The sequence below is a fragment of the Palaemon carinicauda genome, chromosome 8, assembly GCF_036898095.1.
Source record: "Palaemon carinicauda isolate YSFRI2023 chromosome 8, ASM3689809v2, whole genome shotgun sequence".
Classification (NCBI taxonomy): domain Eukaryota; kingdom Metazoa; phylum Arthropoda; class Malacostraca; order Decapoda; family Palaemonidae; genus Palaemon; species Palaemon carinicauda.
The window spans coordinates 84,789,063-84,815,821 of NC_090732.1; the positions used below are offsets into that span (position 1 = coordinate 84,789,063).

At 43.9% G+C, this 26,759-nt stretch overlaps 1 protein-coding gene across 1 annotated transcript in view; it reads right to left on the reverse strand.

Annotated features, from left to right (window-relative positions):
- Window positions 1-305: 305 nt before the first annotated feature.
- CycK (cyclin K) overlaps window positions 306-26,759 on the reverse strand; it is a 122,616-nt gene continuing 96,162 nt past the window's right edge. Inside the window, exon 7 of the mRNA XM_068378724.1 lies at window positions 306-1,597. Within this exon, the coding sequence (XP_068234825.1) occupies window positions 699-1,597 (899 nt within the window). The 3' untranslated portion in view covers window positions 306-698. The remainder of the gene's footprint in view (window positions 1,598-26,759) is intronic.

The following is a 26,759-nucleotide window of genomic DNA, read 5'->3' on the forward strand; positions in this document are numbered from 1 at the left end:
GGGTAGTAAACACATTTGAATAGGCAAATTGCTGGTTGCCATGGCCACAATGGAATTATTTCTGTTAGTTGTGTGTTTCGAAATTCGCGATTTTCCATTTACACGAGGTCATTAATCGACCAAATTCTCGCATAATTCGGGACCCTACTGTACTGTAACTTTTAGTATTTATTTCGTATTTCCTGTGCAAGTGTTTCCTGTTATTTTCTAATTAACCTGCTTTAAAGTAATGGCAAACAGGTTCTACTATTTTATTCTGTGGGCCACCTGATGTTATCAGATCATATAAAAACATACAACCAACAAACAGAATCTTAAACTTTTTATTCTTGCTCTTTCACAATAGTCATCATTATAGCTCTCAAGTTTAAAAGTTCAGTTGTTTTAAATAAGAATAGTACAGTATATGCTGCCAAATTATACTTTACCTAATTACATTTCTATGAATTAAATTATCAAAATTAGGGTAACAATTTCATATAGCACAACAAAAAATTAAATTCCATGATATTATGGATGAAGATATGATTATGAACTTGAATGGAAAACCCTTGAGTGTAATAAGTTGAGTTACTGTAGATAAGAAAAAAGTATGCATGTGGCCAAATTATACTTTATACAATTATATTTCTTTGAAGATTATTACTAAAATCAGAGTAAAAAATTTATGCCATGCAATAAAACTTAATTGCACATTATTATGGAGGAGGGTAATATGACCTTGAACTGGAGTGGGAATGAGAGTAAGAACTTGCAGGTGCATATGAGGATGAAGGTCCACTCGGTGGATAAGTTGGTGGAGGATTGGAGGTTGATGGTGGAGCTGCATAATATGAAGATGATGACCCATGTGCTGGTGGAGGATAATTTGTTGGAGGTGGAGCAGCATAATGTGAAGTTGTAGGTGGAGGATGATAGGGAGGGTGAGAAGATGAAGGATAATGTGAGGGAGGAGGAGGCTGATTTGTATAATGGGGAGCTTGTGCTGTCCCTGCTGGTGGTGGGTAATGTCTTTGTGGGGTTTGGTATGATGGGGGTGGCACTTGGGGGGGAACCTGAGATGAAGGAGGAGGTCCTTGAGTGGTGGTGGGTGGATAAGTATAAGGAGGATAGCGAGGAGTTGAGCTGGATGAGGAACTTGAAGAAGAACTCTGTGAGGGAGGATATGACGGTGGGTAATTAGAATAAGATTGATAAGGATATTGGTAAGATTGAGCTGGATTTGCAGGATCTGGCTTCACAGGTGATGGTTTGGCAGGAGATAATTTAACTTCCTCTTTCTTAGCTTTCTTTGATGGTGGCTGTGAAGCTGCTTTGGTTGGAGTTGCTGATCGTTTCTGTGAAGATCCTGGGTGTGCCAAGGGAGGATCTACAATACTTGTAGTTGCACTTGCTGCGATAGAACCTGAGACAGAACTTGAGGAAGGCCCTGATGGAGGGGCACTTGCAACTACAGCTGATGAACTGACAATAGAAATTTTACTGGAGCTTCCTCCAGAACTTATGTGAGAGCTTTCCAAACTGGCACCCTGACCTAAACTCCCACTTCCCTCAGCTCCTTTTGGTGAATAAAGGTCAAGAACTTGATGGCATATATCTGAAGAATATCAAAATAATTACTGATGAACGAAAACTTCCAACTCAGAAGATATAACACTAATATGCAAAGTATAAACTATATCCAACCTTTGAACATGTTTTTTATTTCAAATTAAAACTTACAAAATTAATTTGTAAAATAAATTGTCCCTTCTTGTTTTGTTTTATAAATGTTATTGCATTATTTTACCGATAATCTCTTTCTCTTGTGCAAAAAAATATTAACATGTTGATGCACATTCATTCTCAACTACCAATGAGTAATTTCTCCAAACCATATTAGGAATTTTGTAATGGGATTATTTTAACACTTGGGAAGATCTTGCAGATTAGTAATCTGATAAAACAACATTAATAATAAACCTGACAATTAAAAAATGGCAGCAAATCAAGCCAAAAGTGTTTACAGACTCAAAATTTCAGATATTGGACGAGAGTAGCACATAATTATACATGTTTTTCTTCCCTAAGGAAATGAATACTGTTTTTTCCTATTTTCTTAGGCATATTACTTGCAAGAAACAGTATTATTTGGACATTTCTTGGTATTCAAATGCTATATGGTAAGTTACTAAGGACCCATTTACCCAAATAATAATTTGATACTCCAATAGCATATGACTTATAATCAGTACTTTCAAGAACTACAAAATCCTCCCATACAGCAGTTAGCTAAACTTACTAAATATAACTAGTTTGGAATAATTTGTATTTTCCTAACGATACAAACCTGTAGTTATTTATAGGAATTTTACTTTTAGCAAAGCTGAAAGAGCAGCCATAAGACTTTTAGGTAAGGTACAGTATAACTACCCGCCCGCTAGTTAGTGGGGGGGGGGGGGGGGGGCCTCGCTACCCGGCTCACTCACACACTATACTCAATTTTTTTTAATGAGACGCATTTGCACCGATTCGCAGCAGTGCCCTTTTAGCTTGGAAAAAGTTTCCTACTATCTGATTGGTTAGAATTATCTTATCCACCCAATCAGCTATCAGGAAACACTTCCGAGCTAAAAGGGCACCCCTGCGAGTCGGTGCAAAATATTTAAACCACTGTTGTTGTGCAGCCTCCACAGGACCAATGGAGAACATTTCCATGTTCCTGTTGGTCACGTCTTGCAGGTAGTGGGCAGTGAAGGTTATTTGATACTTCCATACGCCCACTTGTAGAACCTGCGTCATAGAGCAGTTCTTTTTGAACGCTAAAAATGAACCAATGTCCCTAACGTCGTGAGCTCTGGGTCGTCAAGTTGGAGGATTGATTGATTGATTGATTCAAAGTTTTCAGGCATCCTGACATCTGAGGTCATTGACGCCGGTAACATTTAATTTATGTATACAAAAATAAAAGATAAAATAAAATAAAAAATAAAAGAGTATTCAATTAAAATCATAAAAGTTGAATGTAATAAAAGTTAAATATTTTTCAGAAGACCTGCTTCTGAAATAAATCTAAAAATGCCACTTGCATGGTAGGACACATCATTTCCAAGAATCTTGGCAAGGATGAACCTGCCACCCTCACCTCGAGCCTCAAACAAATATCTATTCCGCAAGTTGTTATAATTGGGGCATTCGGTCAACAAATGCCTTACTGTTAGAGGTACTACACAGTCGTCACAATATGGTTGGTGTTGGCCCTTCAGCAAAAACTCGTGTGTAAACCGAGTGTGACCAATACGGAGACGACAAAGAGACGTCTCCCATTTTCGGGGCATCATATTATACCTCCAAGGAGATATGTCATTTGTTATCTCTCGCATTTTATTGCCATCTTGACTATCCCATTGCTGTTGCCATTTATTGCAAACCAATTTCTTGATGTCAGGTAAGAAATCATCACAGGGAATGGGATACCTTCTTGGCAGCAACTCTGATGCAGCCTCCTTAGCCAGTGAATCTGCCTTCTCATTCCCAGACACACCTACATGTGCTGGAACCCAACAAAATTGAACTGTTATACCTCTCCGTCCAATTATGAAAAGCCATTCTAAAATCTTTAAAACTAAAGGGTTATTAGAATTAAAAACTTCCATAGCTTGAAGGACACTCCTTGCATCACTAAAAATTGTAAAATTACCCTCCTTCTCCAACGCTATTTTCTCAATAGCGGTTAATATGCCATACAGTTCGGCAGTAAATATGGAAGCGGTCAGAGGAAGTGCACCTCTACAATTAAAACCATTACTATGTACTCCAAATCCAACGCCAGCATCAGATTTGGAGCCATCAGTATAGATAAAAGTTGATCCTCTATGTTCTCTAACATGTTCATTAAAAAGAGACCTGGCTTCTAGGTCTGACATATTCTTCTTATCTCCAATAAAATATTTACAAAAAGATATCTCTGGTAACTTCCATGGAGGCGTTGGTGATACCTTGAATGGAAGTACCTTATTTCTAATTAAATCCAGACTATTTAATAATCGTTTCACCCGAAAGCCATAAGGTTGAGGAGATTTTGGGTGCAACTCAAAGTATGATGCGTGTCTTACAAGGCTTGCAGTCTGAAAGGCGAGAGAGTTAGGGAGTCTTTGCAATCTAAACCAATACCGAAGAATGGAAGACATTCGGTATAGGTCTAGAGGTAACTCTCCAGCATCAACAAGGAGACTTGGGATAGGCGAGGTTTTAAAAGCTCCAGTAGACAATCTAATACTGTACCTGCATGATGTATCGAGTCTAATATTTTTAACCGGCTTGGGGTGGCTGAAGAATATACCTCACAACCATAACTAATTTTGGAAAAAATCAAGGCCTTGTATAATTTTAAAATAGTATTGCGGTCTGCCCCCCACGATGTATGGGACAATACTTTTAAGATATTCAGAGCTTCAACACATTTAGCTTTTAATGCTTTTAAGTGAGAAACCCATGTCAGCCTACAATCAAATATCAAACCTAAAAATTTAGCTTCTCTTGCACATGGTATCCGTTGACCTTTAATGAATATATCCGGGTCTGGATGTACTCCCCGGATATGACAAAAATGGACAACGGTAGTTTTACTTGTCGAGAACTTAAATCCATTCATGTCAGCCCACTGGATAATTTTATCAATAGAGTGTTGGATTTTTCTCTCAACCATTGCCATTCTAGCGCCAGCAAATGATATTGAGAGATCATCCACAAATAATGTTGAGAGAACATCCTGGGGAATGGCTTTGGATATCCCATTAATTGCTAGTGCAAAAAGGGTTACACTCAGCACACTACCCTGAGGAACTCCTTCTTCCTGGCACTTACTCTCAGATAGTGTTTCCCCAACTCTCACTTGAAAAACTCTACGTGAAAGAAATGCCTGAATAAATAGTGGCAGCTCTCCTCTCAATCCCAATTCATGAATGGTTTTAAGTATACCATATCTCCATGTGGTATCATATGCCTTTTCAAGGTCAAAAAATACTGTAACATGGTGCTGTTTGGAAGCAAAGGCTTCACAAATAGAAGACTCTAGTCGTATCAACACATCAGTCGTTGAGTGCATTTTTCGGAATCCACATTGAATCGGTGATAAAATACCTTTCTTTTCAAGGTACCATATCAGCCTTGCATTGACCATCTTCTCCATGATTTTACATAAACAAGATGTCAATGCAATAGGACGATAGTTTGCTGCTAAAAACTTGTCTTTACCGGGTTTTAAAAAGGCTAAAATAATGGCTAGTTCCCAAACACTTGGGTAACTATGATCATGCCATATTCTATTAATAATACTTAAAATAAATAGCTTTGTATTAAAATGTACATGTTTAATCATAGCATATGGAATTCCATCGGGTCCAGGGGCTGTATCGTTGCAATGAGCAAGTGCGGAATCAAATTCTCTTTCAGTGAAAGGAGAATTATACGACTCTTCCCTTCTTGTTGCAAAATTTAAAATTTTCTTTTCTTCAGCGCTCCTATACTGGTGACCAGGGGCTCCTTCACACTTGCTGGATACATTTGAAAAATGATTAGCCAGGGCATTGCTAACTTCCTTTGCTTCAGTTACATACTGGCCATTCACCTTCAACACTGGTGGTGGGTTGGGGGTGAATTTGCCAGCTATCTTTTTTACTTTCCTCCACACAGAAGATGGTGGTGTTCTACTGTTAATGGAGGAAACAAAAGACATCCATGACTGGCGCCTTGCTTCTTTCATGGCACGACGGAACTGTGCTCTACATTTCTTGTACATAATTAAATTCTCATCAGTTCTGCGTCTACGCAATCGTGTTAAAGATCTTCTTGTGGCTCTGTGCAGGGCAGTTAGTTCTGAAGACCACCACGGGACTGGTCGTCGTTTGAATAACCCTGTTGTTTTTGGAATTGAATTGACTCCTGCTGTATGGAGAGTTCCATTCAGTAAGTCTATGGCATCATCGATATTTTCAACTTGTCCTGCATCCCCCTCAATTTCGCTTAGCTCACGAAATTTACCCCAGTCCGCCTTGTCAAGATTCCATCGTGGCGATCCCTGTAAAGGTGGACCATTGTTGGTGTTTATAATGATTGGTGCGTGATCACTAGTATGCCAATCATCTAATGTTCTCCAATCGAAGTCTATTAGGCAATTAGAGCTTACGATTGCTAGGTCAATACATGACAAGGTACCTGTCTGGACATGAAAGTGTGTGGGCTCTCCTGTATTAAGGAGTCCCACATCTTCATTTTCCACAATTGATGATATGATATTTCCCCTCGTGTTTGCTAAAACATCACCCCACAAAGGATGTCTACCATTCAAATCTCCAAGTAAAAGAAAAGGTTGAGGGAGTTGTTGAATCACCTCCACTAAGTTGTCATACAAAATGTTATCATTTGGAGGCAAGTACAGAGAACAAATTGTATATTTTCGCCCTATGTCGATCTGTACAACCACTGCCTGCAGAGGTGTACGAATAGACAGAGAAACTTGGGGAACATCTCGACGAACGTATATGAGACTTCCGCCATGGCTCCCCACTTGGTGATCATATGGTGTCCTATAACTAATGTATTCGCGAGGACATGGGGTATTATGATCAAGTTTGCTCTCCTGTAGACAAATAATTATGGGGGAATGCTCATGAATAAGGAGCTTAAGTTCTTCATATTTGGCCCTTAAACCCTGACAATTCCATTGCAAAATGGAGGAAAAAACTATGGTTTATAATTTGGTAGACCCCTTGGATGGAGTCTTCCCATTAGCAGTTTTTGATCTAACACTATTTTTAGGTGGTTTTATTAAAGAAGGTCTTGATAGATTGGGTTTAGAATTTATGATTTTCTTTTTGTCTTTTTGATCTGATTGTTGAGGAGGTTGGTGGACCTCCACTTGAATTTCCGATTTATTTAAATTGACTTCCAGATCAGAAATATCAACAGACAAATCATCATATTTATTTGACGTCGTAATTTTGATATTTCTTATGGAAGGGGGTGAGAGAGATGGAGGTCTCTCTCTTTTCCGATTAGTAGGTTTTGAGCTACCAGGTTTTTGCACCTTCCCCAATACAGGTGCACCTGGTAACTTAGTGTCAGGTGGCATCTCCGTCAAATCAGGCAAGGACATGGCCTGGGAGAGGTTAGTACTAATGTTAGTAATGGGGGACGAAGGCTGTACAGAAATGGGCAATGACCCATTTTTAATACGCTGTGGCAAAGCCTCAGAAGGCAATACGATTACTTTGTCATGCAGTACTTTATCATCAGAGGTTGTATTTCTTTTCTTAGAATTACTGGCAGTGCTAGGTGGGGTTGCTGTCTCCTGTGGTAAATTTACCTTTGATTTTAAGGCCTTTGCATAGCTGGTTGATTTATTCAACATTCTTTTTGCATGTCCCACACTTATGTGTTCTAAACTTGATTTGTTTAGGGCAGCTTCCTCCAACTTATACAGTTCGCATATCCTATCAGTTGATTTATGATTCAAATTGCAATTTGAACACCTGGCCTCAAGTGTACATTCTCCATGATAAGTTTTGGAGCAAATACCACACATTTTTCCATTTTTGCAAACTTTGGATGGGTGTCCAAATTTAAAACAATTAAAACATTGCAGGGGCTTTTGTTTGAAAGGTCGAACTTTAATCCTTTCATTTTCAATAAAAATATGGAAAGGTACATCAGCATCCTGGAAAGTAAGTATAATCATTGAAGTTCCAGGAACCTTATGCACTTTCCATACATTTAATGGACACATAGAAAGTATCTCCTCCTCTGTAAATTCGTATAGGTCCTTATTAAAGACCACTCCCCTTCCATAACTAAAATTTAGATGAGGTTTCATTTCCACTGTAATTTCATCACTGCCTGTCTGTAAGTTAGACAGTATTGCAGACTGAGTCGAAGATTTGGCATGGATGAGATAACTGTTCTTCCCAAAACGAGATATATCTCCAGGTGCTATGGTTCCTACTTTTTTTTGGATAAACTTACATATCTTAAAATAATTCCCTATTATCCCTTTAGGTTCAGCTAAGAGCCACATAGGTGGTTTGGGTTTTCTCTGTGAAGGCATGGGTACATTTCTATCTTTTTCAAACCAATCAGCAGGTTTGTACACATCCAATTCCTTTGGGACCTTATCACAAAGAGCTCCCATGATGTTCAATTCGTTAATTTTGATACTACTAATATTACTTATGGCATTAAACGCTTCATCATGACTTTCAAAAGATATCCAAGAGTCCCATTTTTCATCTCCAAGTCGCATCCGTATTTCCTTTATCAATCCATAGCACTCAAATGCTCTATATATATCATCATAATTTGTCTCTAATGGGATTTGGGAAACATGAAGGAATCGTAGTTTCCCTGTGTTACCCAAATTGCTAGATTTTTTAACATCAGTAGAGTGGTCCTTTTTAGTTCGAAGGTCGTCAACAGAGTTTTCCTTAATTTCAGTAGCAGAAGTCGTCAACAGTGCCGGGGGGGGGGAGTCAGCAAATCCAGGGGATGGGGAGTCAGTATTTGAAGGGTCCATATTTAAGGGAGGGATTTTCAGGTTTTTTGTTGTTTTGTTGGGGTACCTGCTTGAGAATTATAAGAAAGTATCATACGTTGGAAAGGAAATTTGCATTCGCCACTATCGGCACAATGAGAGTATATTTCCCCGATGGTCCACTCCATACCCTACCCGAAGGATAGCATCAAAACAGATATAGAGGCACAGGTGTAAACTAAACCCGCCTGTTAGGACTGAGACCAAAGTAATATGGAATCATCCTCCCCATATCTGTAATGATGGGCTTCCGGCCAAAAGCCAAGAGTCCCACCTCAAGGATTGGATCCCCCTGGATTCCGATGACCCAACCCTTGAGAGTAGTTCCGCCAAAAAGGTCCAAACCATCTTTGGGATGGCTGAGATCATCCAATACTCTCATATATAGCTTTGAATGCGAATACCTCCCAACCGTGATCCCTTCTCCCATTCATCTAAGCAGGCAGTAATAACGAATGTGGAAATATCCACGCCATTTAAATAAAATAGAAAAAAAAATAGATAAAAAAATAAATGAACAAATAAAATAAATAAATATATATATATGCATACATCTACATATATATATATAACTAAGAAAAATAATAATCATAGAGATAGGACAGCAAGATGAAGGAAAGGAAATTTGATAAAATTAGGAGAAGGTCGAAGTAATATTAAGCAGAAGAAAAAGATGAAAGAGAGAAATTTAGATTCGAACTGGGGGAGCAATTTCCCGAAGTTCGAGAGCCCTCTTGCCCGTCACCAAGATTCAGCACGGGAATGAAATGCCGTGCTGAAGCTCAATGACTTCATCAAGGCATTCTCTCATTAAGAGGGTCAAGTTGGAGGAGGATTGGGATTCAGTGCAAGGTCTATGACCTTGTGAATCCAAGCTGAGATGGTATTCTTTGTGATCGTCCTCAGTGGGCAAAGTAACAGTTGATCTGGATCATCAGTTACAGAATGAAAACTCTCAATCTAGAATTCGCTACCCCCAGATTTTGACTCTTGGCAATAAACTCAGGGACAAAGTTGAGTATTCCCACCCCCACCATCCCCTTAAATGGGTGACGTCATATGAAAGACCACGAAGTTCACTAACCCTCTTAGCCGAAGCCAAAGCGAGCAAGAACACCGTCTTTAAGGTGAGGTGGCGATCTGTTGCCTGGTGTATTGGGAGACCCTTTCAGGGTTTATAACACTCTAACCACGTTCCATGGAGGTGGTCTAACTTCCGACTGGGGCAGGTACTGTAATCTCGGAACTCTGTATGAGGAGAGACAAATCCGACAAATAGGAAGCTTTTACTCTCAAAGAAGACAGCCCACGTGACCTGGTAGACTGAAGCCGAATATCTTTGCAGTATCCAGACATCCTATTCGCAACTTGCTGCGAAAAGCCTCTCAGAAAGAGGAGGTGCTGGATAGTCTTCAGGCGTGAAGTTGCAGCAGAGCTAAGGCTTTGTAAAAAATGTTCACATGTGGCTGTTTGAGAAAATAATGTCGTGGAGGAAGTTCTCTCATGATCTTTGTCAGGAGGTGCAGAAGGTCCAGAAACCATTTTGCATGATGCCATAGTGGAGCTATGAGGGTCATTGAGAGGTTCTTGGATCTTGGTCTTGAGAACCCTTCTCATTAGACAGAATGGAGGGAAAGGAGTAGACGTCAATGTTGTCCCACTGTTGTTGGAATGCAAGTTGACAAGAGAGCCTAGGGGTTCGGGACTGGAGAGCAGTAAAGTGGGAGCCTGAAGTTCAGGGATGTCGCAAACACATCCACCATTGAAGAACCCCACAAAGTCAGGACTTTGGTGGCTACTAGATGATTCAAAAATCACTCGGAGCCCACTACCCGAGTTGCTCTGCTCAGATTGTCCATGAACACATTCCATTTGCTGGAATGAAGACGGCTCATAGGGACACAGAGTTTTCTTTTGATCATTTTAGCATCTCCACTACTAGATGGCAGAGGGGCTGCAAAAAGGTACTACCGTGTTTGTTTACGTAAGCCACTACTGTGGTGTTGTCACTCGCCAAAATCACAGTGATCTGCCAAGAAGTGTTTGTTCAGGGCTGAGAGGTCCAGGACGGGTCTCCAGCCTACAGACGCCCTTTTCACAAAAAAGAGTTTAGTGAAGAAGCCTGGGGATCTGTCGGGAATCCTTTAGAGAGGACCCTTCCCCAGCATGGTCTGGACTTTGGCACATAGAGCCTGCTCTTTTGAGGATCCCTTTGCATCGGAGCTCGTTGGAACTGGATTGCGAGTCAATGGAGGGAGAGATTGAACGAATCATGGAGATTGTCCAGGGTTCGGCCCAGTGCTGCAATCATCTCTAACTGTGCTGTTGCAAGCATCACTCCACTGGTGGACAAGTGGGAGGATTGCCCATCCAAGTGGGAATGGCCTCGGCCACTCCTACTCTCTTTTCCTCCAAGAAAGGACTTGGCAGGAAATGGCTTCTTCAACACCTTTAAATGAGGTCAATGTCCTAGATGTCAGCAGTTTGGTGGTCTATGGCTGCTGCTTCTGTGGCAGAGTTCCGTGGTATAACCAAGATGTCAAGGCCCTATGGAGAAGGGAGTGCTTGTTGGACTTCCAGCGCTATGCTGCCCCCTCGACCTCTTCCGATGATGAAATCTCTCGATTATCGAGTCCCTACGCCTGAGAATGGCATTTGCCCACAAGCTGACCACCTGCTGGGTGAGAAATTTGATGGTTTGGGTACCCAACAAGAGGAAAGTTTCCACTAGATGTGGAGAAAGAGACAGAGTCCAGATAATCTTTCAAAAGAAACTCCTTTAAAGAGTGCCTCTATAAAAGGATCAAGAGGCAAGGCTGGAAGGGCTTGTCCAAGACCTCGTAGTATCTCCTCTGCTGCATGAGTGGCGGTGGTGTGAGTTTTGAGAACGAGCTTGCACGAAGGGAACTGGAAGGGCTGGCGATCTGGACAAACGCCCTCTTCCGGGTACCCTTTAACCCTTTAGACCAGGCAAAGCTGCGCTGGCCTTGGGAGGTCACCTAGTGCCATACACGTGGTCAAGGACAGTGTCCTTGCCCTTTTGAAGGGCTGTCGTAGTGTCAGCAAACCCACCGATGGCTCTCATGCAGGCCAAAATCTGCCAGATGGTGTACTCTGACGTCTTCTGTTCTTCCTCCGTGTACCACGAGCTCTCCCTTATAGGAGCCTGGGCTGGGTCAGGGTCATCACCTGTTGAAGCTGAGATTCCTTGCTGACATCCCTGTTGGTATTGGGTAGGTCCATCGAGACTTCTCTTGAAGAGATTGTGCCGCCATGGTTGTGGTGTTCTTAGGCACCATCTTGGAATTCTTCATCTCTCTCCGAGGTAGAAGTGATGGTCTTGAGGACTCCCTCGGCCTAGAAGAGGACTGACCTTCTCTTGACAAAGGAACTGCCGCTGAGTGCTCTGTCTCCCTGGAGACAGGGTGAAGCTCCGGAGTGACAACCTCTATTGGCGATGATGGAAGGTGGGCATCAGAGAAATCTTAATCCTTGGCTTGTATGAGTATGGAAGGCATCTCCCGGAGGAGGAGTCTAGTTCTTCATACTCCTTTTCTTCTTAGTTGTTAGCACTGGCATCAACTGAACTTGTGAGAAGACCTGTTAGAGCAGTCATGCCTCTCCTGCAGCTTCCCTCATCTTCTTGAGAAGAGAGAGGAACATCTTCGGGGGATGGTGCCTTGGAAGGAGCTGGGCCGGATGCTCCATGTCTGGGGTCAAACAGATAATGCTCCCTGGTCTGAAGGAGGGGGCCCGTTTGAGACAGCTCGACGCACCGCCTTTACCAAGGCGTTGAACCATGCAGGCTGCTTTCCTGACCTAGGAAGGACGGGAGTTTCGCTAGGAAGGCAAAACGATGGAGACCGTGGCCTTGGTACCTGGAATAAAGGGGAGTGAGGTCTCTTACCTGCAACAATAGGTACTGGCATGGCCTCTCATTCTGGCTTGGAAGAGCGAGTAAAAGAGAAAGCTATCTGAACGTTTAAAGATTCCTTCTGGATGGTAAGAAAAGGAACTGGATGTCCGCCATGCCGGAACTGCTTGAAGGGGGGAAGACTAGGAGCTAACCTAGATCTAGGTGAGGGTGCAAAACGCAACTGTGAAGGAGCTGGGCTTATTCGTCAAGGTCTTAGAGGGTTCGATGGGTTGATGAGGCAAGCCTGGAAGGTGACGACAGCCAACCAGAGCAGAGGGGTGGAATTCCTCATGACAATTGGGCAAGCGATGATCACGAGCTGAATGCGAGATACGAGCAGGTGAGTCCTAGCGAGAGGGAAGGTCCTCGTCTTTGCGGCGAAAGAGAAACAGTGATTGCGAGTTGGTGTGATGGTCAGGTGTTGGTAAGTGACGATCCTGAGCTGGCAAGTGACGAGCATGAGCAGACAAATGACAATTCCGAGGAGAGGAATGGCAATTATGAGAAAATCTGCTGGTGATAACATGTTTCAAGGTAAAGATTTAGGTTTGCTTTTCAAACATATTTTCTATGCCCAGTAAGAAATATTGAAATTTTTTATTATGGTATAAGTGCTAGTTGAATTTTTCTCCAAGTTAATTCCAGTTCAGTTCATGCTGTTATCTTCAGGTTATACATTTGTGCTTAGGTTTAATTTTTATAGGTACAGTGGAACCTCTACATAAGATCTTAATTCATTCCGGGACCTGCTTCGTATGTTAAAACAATCGTATGTTGGAGCAAATATTCCCATAAGAATGCACTGTAATTTGTATAATTCGTTCTACGGCCCAAAAACCTATGATAACTCCTTAATAAATTACTACACATAATTACACATAATAATACAATTGCATTTTTTGGGCTCAGCCATGTCGTCCTGATGGAAGGTTCCTTTAGGCAGCTTTCTAAGGGATATTTGACTACAGTGATACTCCCAGAGAATTGACCACAGGTCTCATGAATTCTAACTCCTGGCGCGAGTATCCTTAATATAACTCTTAAGGATATCGCATAATATCAGGGGACGTATTTCCTGATACGACACACAGCAATCTTCACCGCGAATAGAGTTTTCGCTTTGAGGGGGAAGAGTGGCGAAATTGAAGGGGAGCCGTTATCAAGGTTACCCGGTGGATCCCCTCCCGGTACCACCCCGCCGAACTATTCCTTTTGTAGTAGCTAATTAAGCATGGTGTTTCTCTCAACTGCGCTCGGTTTTGTTACTATTACAAGGATTATTACGATGCAATCTCCAGCATCTTCATCCTCTGGAAAGTTGAGTATTTAATCTTTCCTGTATATAACTTTTGGCTCCCTTCTCACAGTTAAATTATCATAATTTAGATGTGTTTAGTGGAGCAGAGCCGTCACCGGAGGTGGCCATTTTGGACCGCTGTCGTACGCCATATATGCTTTATTTAGTTAGTAATACGACGTTCCCGGTATTTAGCTATAATGAATTCTAGCTATTTAGGCAAATTATACTAGTGAAGATAAGATTTACACATGTAATATTGCCTCTTCTGTTAAAACGTTTCGATAGTATACGTTAGGGCCTCAGTGATATAGCGTAGCCGAGATCCCGACTCGGGTTAGGCTAGCCTAACATGTTTTAGTATACTTTAGTAGCATTATCCCCGTTTATCCTCTCGTATCGTTTTATTAATTCAATCAGAGATAGAACATATCCTAGAATTACTATCATAATTCGATACTCGTCTCTTTTAGAGATATAAGGATAAACCCTTCCTTCCCTCTGAGTGTCGCCATTAGGCGGCAACCCTATCTTTCGTCTTTCCATAGAGTAGTGTACTCCGGCCTGACTGAGATAGTGTTTCTGTCCATCCTCTTTGCCAGTGAGTATCCCGGCTTTGAAATACGACAGTAAGTCAGAGTATTCAGTCTTGTTGCCGGCAACACTACCGATGGGGACTAGAAGACATGTCTTATATCCGGCAATGTCTTAGGCTAAGGAATCGTTATTCCTCTGCCGCCAAAGATGACACCGGCAAGGAAACTATGTTTCCTTGATTTGCAGCCGAAAGCAGGAGGCATACCTGCTGCCTTCTTTCTATGCAAAATATAAGACCCCTTCCCTTCCCCCTACTGTCACGACCCCTGTGGCCGGTATTCTACAATCCCCCTGCATGCCTGGCTGATTACGATGCCGGCCGGGCTCCTACAAAGGCAGCTAGATTGCCGCTTCGACCTTTCCACTAACGGAAGCAAGGCTCCGGGAAAGGTTGTGCCGGCCATGACGGCTGTCGGTGGGAGACACATTACATCTTTGAGTATTCTTCAGTCCTTCCTTGGACTGCCATCCACAAACCCTGTAGCCGGCAGTGCAGCCGGCAACAGATATTGTGGCTGGATGGAAGCTAGAATTAATACATTCTCGCCCCTTCCATTTGAATCCTCATTCTGGAAAGAAGGCAGTAGAGGCAGTAGTCCCTACAACCCTAATTACTGTACTAAACTATAATAATACAGTAGTCCTTCTCTCCATTCTTTCTCTTTCTCTGTCGGCTAGTGCCGCCAGGTACTAGCTTAGCACGGTAGTATACCCGCAGAACTACAGAATAAGATTATACAGTAGGCAGTATTCCTGCAGTATAGCAAATACAGCAGTTAGAAAACTACAGTATATAACATACAGTAGTATGAATTTCCAACATTGTGTATCCTTTCACAGTCCATTGTTGAGACCGCTAAGCAAATGTTGAGGTGAAGCATTCCTTCAACATTCTGATGTATCCTAGATCATCAGAACACATATTTTTACCCTACAGTATTAATATTTTACTTGTGGGGAGTTAGTGTTAGTATACACTGACTTCAGCTCTAAGTACTAGAGCTATTCCACCCTATATTTTCCTAATATGGAAATTTAAAATATTAATATTGAGTGAGGTAACAGCAATTGCCTGGACACGAAACACAGATACAGTATGTGTCTTTCCTATTTCCTTTCTAGCTTACTATCCTAAGCTATAATTATAATAGTAATGATTACTATTTAATACATGTGAATATGTTTATCAGTGTGATAAATTACCCCACGCTCATTTCACTCTTTCCTTTCTTACAGGAGGAGGGCAAGGTGAAGTATGCAATCCTGTTCTGTAACCACAAAAGTAGGGCCTTTTGTGGCCACAAGATGTGCAGGTCTCATGCCCCCGCTGCATCGTATTTGGATCCCTGAGGTACTGGAACCCGTATTTTTAGCATATATTATATCAATAATATAAATAACCTAGTACTCATTCACCCTTTTCCCCCTTACAGGAGGAGCCGATGGCAAAGTATACAGTGGTGTTCTGCAACCACAAGAGTAAGAACTTTTGTGGGCATATGATGTACAGGTCTTATGCCCCTTCCGCATCGTATCTGGATCCCTGAGGTTCTGTGACCCGAAAGGTCACTCCAATAGCTTGACCTTGCTGACCGACGGCTTTGTAAAAGACATCCCTGACACTACGGAGTCAAGGGATACAGCAAGGGAAACCAAACAAAGGTGAGTATGAGGCTTCTAGAAGAACTTTCATGGACCTTACCTACCTAACAAATCTTTGAAGGGCCTACTGTTCCCTAAGACTCAATTGAATACGTTTTTACCTCAGGCACAGGTCCAGCCTTCCTCTATCCAACGGACGGTGGACACGGATATCAACAGGCACTGCAAGGCTTGGACATCCACCAAGATCGGATGTCAGAGGCGTCCATTGACACCAGACAGGACCTACTGTAAGAAGGCCCTGAATAAGGAGTGGTTCAACCACCCACGGAGGAAGAAGGATCTGTTTCGATGATAACTGAGGTACCTCAGCTCACTGTGCTGGCATATTAACTTATGCCGTCAACCTATTCAACTGCAACTCCCCAACTGGCTAGACAGTTCGGCAGGAGCGAAACGCTCCTAGAAGTGATCCAGCAGATGTTGACACTGTTCCGGAAGGAACGAGAGGAGAATAAGCAAGATCTCAAAGAGAGGTAGGAAACGCCCTGGCGCTTCCAGGGGCTCTGCTAAGCCCCTTAAAATATCTGACCTCCCTCACTGTTCCGAACCAACCCCTGGGGGTAGACGGAACACATGCCCAGGTTGAATAGGAAGCTTTATATCTCCTAGAAGTTGGGGCCCAATCCCCTTGAAGAGCTTCAATTCTGGCAAAGCTTTCAGCGTACCCTGATTGCTTCGTGAGACTATGAGATGAACCTACATCCCGCGAGGAGGCTATACCGAAGGAAGTCATTGTCCTCGAACATGACAAGGCCCAAGTCATCCTTACCAAGAACCAGAAAGGGGCTGGATATAATAACTCCAAAGTCTCAGCATTGAACAAGAAGCATCCAACCGTCATTGCTCCTTCCTCGTGAGCCTTCCCCCCCTTTCTGGGAAAGCCCTAGACTGTGTCAGGAGGGCAGTCGAAGAGGGCAAACCCTACCCAATACTAGAGAAAGGCAAACCATTATCTCTAGCTATGCCCACCTGCGAGAAGTGGAAGAAAGTACATCTAACTTTCTCCTGAAAGGCATTTGACCACCTTTCGGCCCTACAAGAGGATCCTCCGGAAATCCTCCCCCAAGGGTGGAGGAGGACGCAGTCACGGAAATATGTCCTCAAGAACCTCCAAACAATGTGAGGTTCCAGGTAGGAGCCAGACTTTCCACTTTCGGGATCGTTGGACCTTCCATCCCTGGGTCCACAGCCAAATTACGAATGGACTTGTTTGGAAATGGAACGAAATCCACCCCAACTTTCTAAAATTCTTCCAACACTCCCTCCCCTTATTGGAAGAATATGCCTCAGAACTCTTGAATAAGAAGGTAATGAGGAAGGTGAAGTGCATCAAAATTCCAGGGAAGGCTGTTTTATGTTCCCAAGAAGGACTTGGACAGACCCAGAGTCATTCTAGACTTGCCTCTACTCAACAAGTTCCGGATACTTACACTGCAACATATGAGGACCCTTTTACCAAAAAAAGGGGCGTATATAGTCTCAACAGACCTGGCAGATGCTTACTGGCACCTACCAGTCAGTCGCCCCCTCTCCTCTTACCTAGGATTCAGGCTACAGAAGACAAAATTTGTTTTCACAGCCATGCCCTTTGGACTAAATATAGCCCCAAAGGTATTCATAAAACTGATGGACACGATCGTCCAGCACCTACACTCCGAAGAACTACAGGTAGTAGCATACCTGGACGATTGGCGGGTGCGGGCAGCATCCAAGACTACTTGTCTGCAAGCCGCCGGAAAGGTGATCCATTTCCTGGAACACCTGGGCCTCAAGACCAGTCGTTAGAAGTCTCGCTTTTCTCCAGCTCACAAGTTTCAATGGTTGGGAATCCATGGGAACTTGCAGTCACAACACCTCTCCATTCTATTAAAGAAGAGGAGAGAAATAGCAGCATCTGTCAGGAGATTAATCCAACACAAGAGGATTTCAAAATGCCGACAGGAAAGAGCACTGTGCTCTCTCCGGTTCGCAGTAGTGACAGACCCGGTGCTAAGAAGCACAGCGAAAGGATGCGCCAGGAGTCTGGAGAAGATACGCATCAAACGCTCGAAGAGATCGACAAGGTTGACACCGACCTGATTGCGCACGCTATTGAGGCCGTGGTCAATGAATGAGAGCCTAGCACAGACAACTTTCTTGCAACCACCACAAACATCAGTGGCGATATACATGGAAGCCTCCCTGAAGGAATGGGGAGGCCATCCGTATGAAAGGAAAGGGCAAGAAATTGATCATTCCAGTTCAAAAACTTTCACATCAACATCTTGGAGGCTATGACAGTCCTCCTGACATTGAAGAGACTATCCCCTCGCAGAACAGTCCACATCAGATTGGCTCTCAACAATGAGGTGATAGTAATATGTCTAATCGACAAGGCTCGAGTTCACCTCACATCAACCATGTGATGTTAGCCATCTTCCGCCTAGCAAGGAAGAGTAGATGTCATTATCAAGCAGTTCCCCTTCAAGGGTTCCGCGATGTAACGGCGGATGCTCTATCCAGGCGAAAGCCGATAGAGACAGAATGGTCCCTAGACGCAGACTCATTCTCCTTTATTCTCGATTAAAGTCCCGGAACTGCAGATCGACCTCTTCGCAACGAGCGACAACAAGAACTAGTAGCGATAGACGTCATGTCTTTTGACTGGACTGGATGGAATCGAACGTATCTGCTTCCACCAACCAATCTCCTGCTAAAAGTCCTGCAAAGGAACAGCTCCTGTAGTGGCCCCCAACTGGCCCAAAAACAATTGGTTTCCACTAGTTCTAGAATTGAAACTGTAGCAATTTCCTCTGCCATACCCAGCTTTATCAAAACTGGTGCAGAAGTCAACTGTTACATTTCATCCCCGAGAATCAACAACCTGCATTTCAGGATTTTTTCGCCCTAACAGCGAACAAAAGTTCGGGATCTCGAAGAATGTGACCGACTTCATTGTAGAGTACAAGTCAAGTCCAACCAGGAGACAAAGTGAATTGTCTTGGAAGAAAGGGGCACCCCTCGTGAAAACAAGGGGACCAACAGAAATTTCAACAGGTTTCTGTCTCTCTCTTCTTTTACCTAATTGAACGAGGCCTGACTTCCACTAAAATAACCACGTGTAAGTCGGCCTTGACTAGACCTCTTCTATACGCCTTTGAGACAGACCTCATAAACAAAACCTTTTATAAGGTACCAAAGCATACACTAGACCCAAGCCGACAACCCCTCTAAAGCCCATTACATGGTCGTTGGTCAAAGTCTTATAATATGCTTCGAACCTAAACAAGGAGGATTGTACTCTAAAGTAACTAACACAGAAAGTCAATTTTCTGTTCGCAATAGCCTCAGGGGCTAGAGTTAGTGAAACATTGGCCCTATCAAGGATGAAGGCCATATTCAGTTCACAGAAGAGGGAGAACTAAATCCTTTCCCAATCCTACTTTTCTCCCAAAAAATGGGCTGCCCACCAAGAGGTGGGGTCCTTGGAGAATATGCCCACTGAAGGAAGATGTCTCCCTATGCCCATTAGGGTGTCTTAAGGTCTATCTTCTTAGATTTTCAAACTTCAAGGAAGGACAGCTCTTCCGAGGCGATACCTCAGGATCAAAATCTACCCCTAAAATAAATGAGAGCAATGTTCACCTACTTATTCGCAGAGCGGATCCTGACAGCTCACCCGCAGTTCATGATCCTAAGAAAATTGCTTCTTCACGAAACTTCTTCCAACACTATTCGAAGCAAGTACATAAGGTAAGACAAGTTGTGGTGGCGGCGGGTAGTTCTAAAGAACCCGTCGTCTAAGCCTGCGACGAACAGTGAACTGCTTTGGGACTTTCCAGTGCATCGGGTGCAGGGGTACATTTACCCTCAAGTGCAAATCACAACTATGATTAAAACACTATTCCACATAGGTGCATATCTGACCGATAACACCAGTGCCGAGTGATCGTTGCATCACGGTGTTCATGCATTTCCAAAATCTGTACAAATCAGTCAGATTTGGTTTCACATCTCTAGTGAGTAGCATCATTTCAGTGAAATTACATATTTTCCCAAAAGGAGAAAATATGGACCCTGATGTGTTTTCAATGCCGGATCAGATTCATACCTGATTGTAACTATAATTGATAATTTAGCTACAAGGTAAAATACTAAACGTATTTGTGTCCTATTGCTGCTATCTCAGTAACAGACGAATAAAGTATAATAGAGTTTTAATTAAACCCTAGAAGGGCCAAACTTGAAATTAAATCAGTGTACAGATTTCCAAGGGATAAAGGGTAATCTCTAAGATTTACCGTCCGTCCCTATGGAGATAAAAACTTTGAATCCTTATAGCCGAAGTCGACACTTTCCCTGCAGGGGGCAGGAAGCCCTAAGCTAGTTCCAAGCTTAGTGGATATGACAAATAACGGTAATGTCATATATAAAGGTCTAGGAGACCATATAAGGAACTCATTCAAAGTAAAGGCACTTATAAACCCACAGATATAGTACTTTCAAGTAATTCTCTGGTAAACTTCCATCAGGACGACATGGCTGAACCCCAAAAATGGATTTTGAGCAAAGCGAAAAATCTATTTTTGGGCTCAGGCCATGTTGTCCTGATGGAAGGTTCCTTTAAGTAGCTTCCTAGGGTATATTTGACTACAGTGATATTCCCAGAGAATTTACCTTTAGGTCTCCAGAATTCTAACTCCTGGCACGAATATCCTTAAAATTTCTCTCAAGGATATCTCATAATATCAGGGGACGTATATCTTGATACGACACATAGCAGACTTCACCCAGAATAGTGTTTTCGCTTCGAGGGGGAAAGTGGCAAAAATAGAAGGGGAGCCGTTATCAAGGTACTCTTCCTCCGTTACTACCTTGGGCATCTAGATGGCGCCATCGTTGCCGCCATGTTTTATTCCTTTAAGCGTAGCGCTACTAGCTCGGTGATTTTCCTGTTCGCTCTCATGTTTCCGCTTATCTCATTGGATTTATCATGCAATCTCCAGCCTCTTCTGCCTCTGGAAAGTGGAGTACTGTACTGTATTTGATCTTTACATTGTATAAACTTTAGCTCTTGCCTCACAGTAAAATTAGGTTAAATTAAGTGGAAGAGCTGTTGCCTGAACCGTAGGCGTCATGGGCGCTGTCAATCGTAACGCATGAGCTATTTAGTTAGCTAGAGCGACTTTCCCGGTATAAATAGCATGAATTACTATAGCTATTCAGCCTTCATTGCTAGGAGCTAATTATATTATGCCGATTGTATTCGTAATAGTTTCGGCGATTTACGTAACCGAACCTTGCTTACGCTAGGCTTCCTAGCCTAGGTGTTTCTGTTTACTTTCATGCATGATATAATAGACTTTCCTAGTGTTATTAAATTTAAATAAAGCTATTTAGGCAATTTATATATGTAAGATACATTGATTGCATATAAATTTTACTCTTCTGAGATAGTATACGAGAGAGTTTCGGTGATTAAGGTAATCGATTCTCGCCCGCCACTTGGCTACTAGCCTAGTGGCTTTAGTATACTTTCATACATGTTCCCCGGTTACCATCGTGTATCGTTTTATCAATTCAGGCGGAGATAGATTTCTCCTAGAATTATTATATAAACCAATACTTGTCTCCTGTGGAGATTTAAGGGTAATCCCTCTTCCCCTCTGAGTGTAGCCTTAGGCTACAACCCTCCAATACTCGTCTCCTGTGGAGATTTAAGGGTAATCCCTCCTTCCCTCTGAGTGTAGCCTTAGGCTACAACCCTTGTTGGTCGTGCCTCGAGTTGTCATTCAGGCAGGACTAGGCTAGGGTTTTCTGTCCCTTCCCTTAGCCGCAGATAGCAGGTTTTGGGTTTCGGTCAGAACCTCAGAGTATACTGTCTTGTGCCGGGAGCCGGCCGGCAGGGTGAATAGTCATTCCCGTCGGACTACGCTGCTGGCATAGGAGGCTAGACCTCCCTAGGCCACACCTGAAGGGGTTGTATGATATTGCCACCTTCTCCCTGCGGTCTAGTAGACTAGTCCTGTGTTCGCAGACCCTATTCTTAAGAATAGACATTCTTCTGCCGCCTAGGATGGCGCCAGCACTGGAACGCTGTTTCTCTTTTGTTAAAAGGAGGCGGCAAACTTGCTGCCGGCCCCTTAACTGTATTGGCAGACCCTAGGCTGGAGAATAGATATTCGCCTGCCACCTAGGATGGCACCGATACTGAAACAGAGTTTCTTAAAGGTGTGGATGGACCGGCAACCCTGTCAGCTCCTTCCACACCTCATACAGGACCCTCCCCCCCTCTGTCCTTTAGTGATGGCCTAGCCATTGCAACCCTTTGCCCGTTGTCTTACAATCTCACCGCTTTCCGGCAGGTTGTGGGGCCGGCCGGGGCTTCTGCTTGTAGTAGCTTAGTTGCTCAGCTTTCCCTTATGGACGCAAGGCTCCGGGAAAGCTGTGCCGGCTGCCGGCAGGAGATCCCTTTACTGTAGAGTGTTCTTCAGTCCTCTCTTGGACTGCCATTCACAGACCTGTGGCCGGCAGAGACCGGCAATGGTTTGTGTGTGGGTGGAAACCTGAATGATACATTCTCCTCTTCCATTTGAACCCTCATTCTGGAGGAAGGTAGTAAGACTGAGCTCTTACATCCTTATTTACTGTTGTTACACATTCAATAAGGCACCCATCACTCCTTGCTTTCTCTCTCTCTTTTGGCTAGTGCCGCCGGGTACTAACCTAGCCGGCAGCTGTCGGCCGGGTTAATGCTGCCGACCACTACCCTGACCGGCAAGACGCCGGCTGGACTAGTGCGCCGGCAGCCGGCGAGCTGCCGCCCACCCCCACCCCAGGTGCTAGCCTTGCCGGCAACATGCCGGCTAGAACTACAGTATATGACTATACAGTGGCCAGTATATTTGCAGTATAGATAATACTGCAAACAGAAGACTATAGTATAAAGTATACAGTAGTTCATTTTCCAACATACCCTGTGTATCCATGCACAGTCTATTGTTGAGACCATACTATATAAGGAAAGGAAGATTTCTTTCCATATACTGATAGGTGATCAGTTACAAATGACCCTCATTATTAAACCTTTGGGAAGTCAGTGTTAAGTTACACTTATCTATCCTTAGAGGGTAGAACTCTTCCATTGGGCTTCCTGAATAGGAAAACCCTAGGCCTTAATTTTGAGGGAGGTCACAGCAATTGGCTGGACAGGAAACACATGTAAGTGTCTTTCCTAATCATTTTCTAGCTTGTCTATCCTAAGCTATATACAATAAAAATATTAATAATAATATTTATATAGTTCATCAGGTGAGATGAACTACCATATACTCATTTAGTTTTCCTCTCTTTACAGGAGGACCACCCTAAATGTGCGCGAGTCTTCTGCAACGTCAGGAGCTGGGACTTCTGCGGCCATGAGTGCAAGGCGCACTCTCTCTATTTCATCACCAAGGGAACTCTTAAGTACTGGGACACCCAGGTCTGCAATGTATGCAAAGCCTTGGTTACTGAGGCTCTTGATGACCCCAAGACAGCAGAGTCAAGAGATGCAGCACGGAGTAAGCTGCGCAGATGGGTTTGTGGCTTCCAGAAGAATACCACGGGGCCTTACCTCCCGAATTAAAGGATGTGGGCCTATCTGTTCCCTGAGGCAACTTCGGATGCTGTCATACCACAGCCTCAACCTGAGATCCCTTGCGTCTAGATTTCCGTAGATACGGATGTTTCGGACGCGATGAAGGACACCCATCTAGATGAGAGGATGTCAGAGGTGTCGGAAGACACCGAGAAGGACCTTCTTGCGGAAGGTCAAGAAGAGGAGTCTACCTTGGCTCCTGAGACTGAAGAGGATGACGTCGAATCGGAGTCCGTTTCATCGGTTCCAGCCCCAGAACCAGTGCCCTTTACGTCTTATGCTCCTCCATCTGACGAAATGGGAAAAGCCCTGGCTAGTCTCATGACGATGATGGAGAGTCTTCGTAAACAAAACGAAGAAAGGGAAGCTGCATTGAGGAAAGAGATACACCATCTTACAGCATCCTGTGGGTCTCACAAGAGACTCAATGTGAAGGATCTCCCTTCGTGTTCAGAAGTAAACCCTTGGAGGCATGCAGAGTACATGCCAATTATAAACGGGAAGATCTTCATTGAGGATGTCGACTTTTGGCCCAGCTTTGAGTCTTACCCAGACTGCTTCGTCCGTCTGAAGGGACAAGACATAGCCAAAAGAGGTCATAGTTCTTGACCATGGGAAAGCTCAAGCTTTGATGGCAAGCATCTGAAAGACAGGGGCTTCACTAATTCTAAAGTGCCAGCCCTGAGTAAGAAACACCCTTCTTTTCTTGCTCCAGCTTAACTGGCCTTTCCCTTTGCAGAAAAAGGGTTTAAGGCAGTTATGAAGGCAGTAGAGGCTGGGAAACCTTGCCCTACACTTGAGGAGTGCAGACCTTTATCCCTAGCTCTGCCTATGGACGACGAAGACTGGAAGGAAATACAGCTTACATTCTCAGTTGGGAAATTGGAGGCGGATATTGCTGGATGCCAGTTCAGCGAAAACCTCCCTAAGTTGTCTGACTTTCTCTGGTGTAGGGAGCAAGGGACAAAGGAAAGGCTTGCCGCATCTCTGTCCTTCCAAATTACCTTGGAGGCAATGGCAAGTGACAACAGATCCCCAGACATGTTCATGGTCGTGGCCAAATCACATTTGGCAACGCTGGTCAAGGACCTACAAGGCTTTGTTAGGGCTAGAAGAGCATGTAGGGAGTTCGTGTTTGCTTCGGCTGCGGTGAAGCACGAATCCAGGAAGCTGATATCTTCCAATATCTGGGGAAACGACCTCTTTCCGAGTGAAGTGGTCAAGGAGGTAGTCGACAAGGTTGCCACAGAGAACAGGAATCTTCTCCAAAAGTGGGGCATGTCGGCTAAGAGGAAGTCTTCCTGGATGAGGGTCCCCAACCAAAGAGGAAGACAAAGAGACCAAGGTTGCCCTCTCGCCCTGCCAGACAACAACAACAACTTCCAATGACCGCGGTGCCCCAGATGGTGGCACAACCGCAACCCACCTAACAGATGGTACCCCAGCAGATGGTTACCCAGTCACCAGCCTTTACTCCCGCCTATGAGAGGCAGACCACTACCTTTCGCCCTAAAGGTAGAGGGTCAAGTAGAGGCTCGTCTAGACAAAAGAGGGTCAAGTAGAGGCTCGTCTAGACGCCCTAAAGGTAGAGGGTCAAGTAGAGGCTCGTCTAGACGCCCTAAAGGTAGAGGGTCAAGTAGAGGCTCGTCTAGACGCCCCTCAAGAGGAAGAGGGGGTAGGGGAGGACGCGGTCAAGGAGGCAAGTCCTCCGGACAACCAAAGCAAATGAGACGCTTCCGGTAGGAGGAAGACTCCAAACATTTCCGGATCGCTGGACCTTCGATCCCTGGGCCCACAGCTTAATCAAGAATGGACTAGGTTGGAGCTGGAGGACAGCTCCACCATCATTTTCTCAATTCTTCCAACACTCCACCCCCATCCTGAAAGAATATACCCGAGAACTCTTGAGCAAACGGGTGATAAGGAGGGCAAAGTCCATCAAATTCGAAGGAAGGCTGTTTTGTGTTCCCAAGAAGAACTTGTCGCCCCTCAACAAGTTCATATAAAACTACAAGTTCAGGATGTTAACCCTTCAACACATAAGGACCCTGCTGCCAAAACGGGCGTACACAGTCTCCATAGACATGGCAGATGCCTATTGGCATATTCCAATCAATTGCCCACTCTCCTCCTACCTAGGATTCAGGCTACAGAAGAAGAAATACGTCTTCAGAGCCATGCCCTTCGGACTAAACATAGCCCAAAGGATCTTTACTAAGCTTGCAATGCAGTCGTTCAACAACTATGCCTAGAAGGTGTCCAGGTGGTAGCCTACCTGGACGATTGGCTGGTGTGGGCAGCATCCGAGACGGAACGCATGCAAGCATCCAAAAAAGTGATCCAGTTCCTGGAACATCTGGGATTCAATATCAACATCAAAAAGTCTCAATTACCTCCAGCTCAGGAGTTTCAATGGCTAGGAATACATTGGAACTTGAAGTCACACCATCTCTCTATTCCATCAAAGCGGAGAGAGATAGCGGAATCTGTCAAGAGACTATTGAAATCCGACAGGATATCAAGACGCCAACAGGAGAGAGTGCTGGGCTCCCTTCAGTTTGCATCAGTGACAGACCCAGTGCTAAGAGCACAGCTAAAGGATGCATCAGGAGTCTGGAGAAGATACGCATCAAACGCTCGAAGAGATCTAAGAAGACTGATACCGACTCGACTACGATCACTTCTCAAGCCATGGTCGAAGGCCAAGAACCTGAAGAGGTCCGTGCCTTTGCAACCACCTCTACCTTCAGTCATCATCCACACGGACGCATCAAAGGAAGGATGGGGAGGTCACTCTCACCAACGGAAAGTCCAAGGGACTTGGTCCTCTCTATTCAAGACCTTCCATATCAACATTTTGGAAGCCATGGCAGTCTTGTTCACTTTGAAGAAATTGTCCCCTCGCCATTCAGTCCACATAAGACTGATTCTGGACAGCGAGGTGATAGAGAGATGTTTGAATCGTCAAGGTTCGAGATCACCCCAAATCAACCAAGTGATGTTGGCCATCTTCCGCTTGGCGGAAAAGAAGAGATGGCACTTACCAGCAGTTCACCTTCAAGGGTTCTGCAATGTGACAGCGGACGCTCTATCCAGGCTC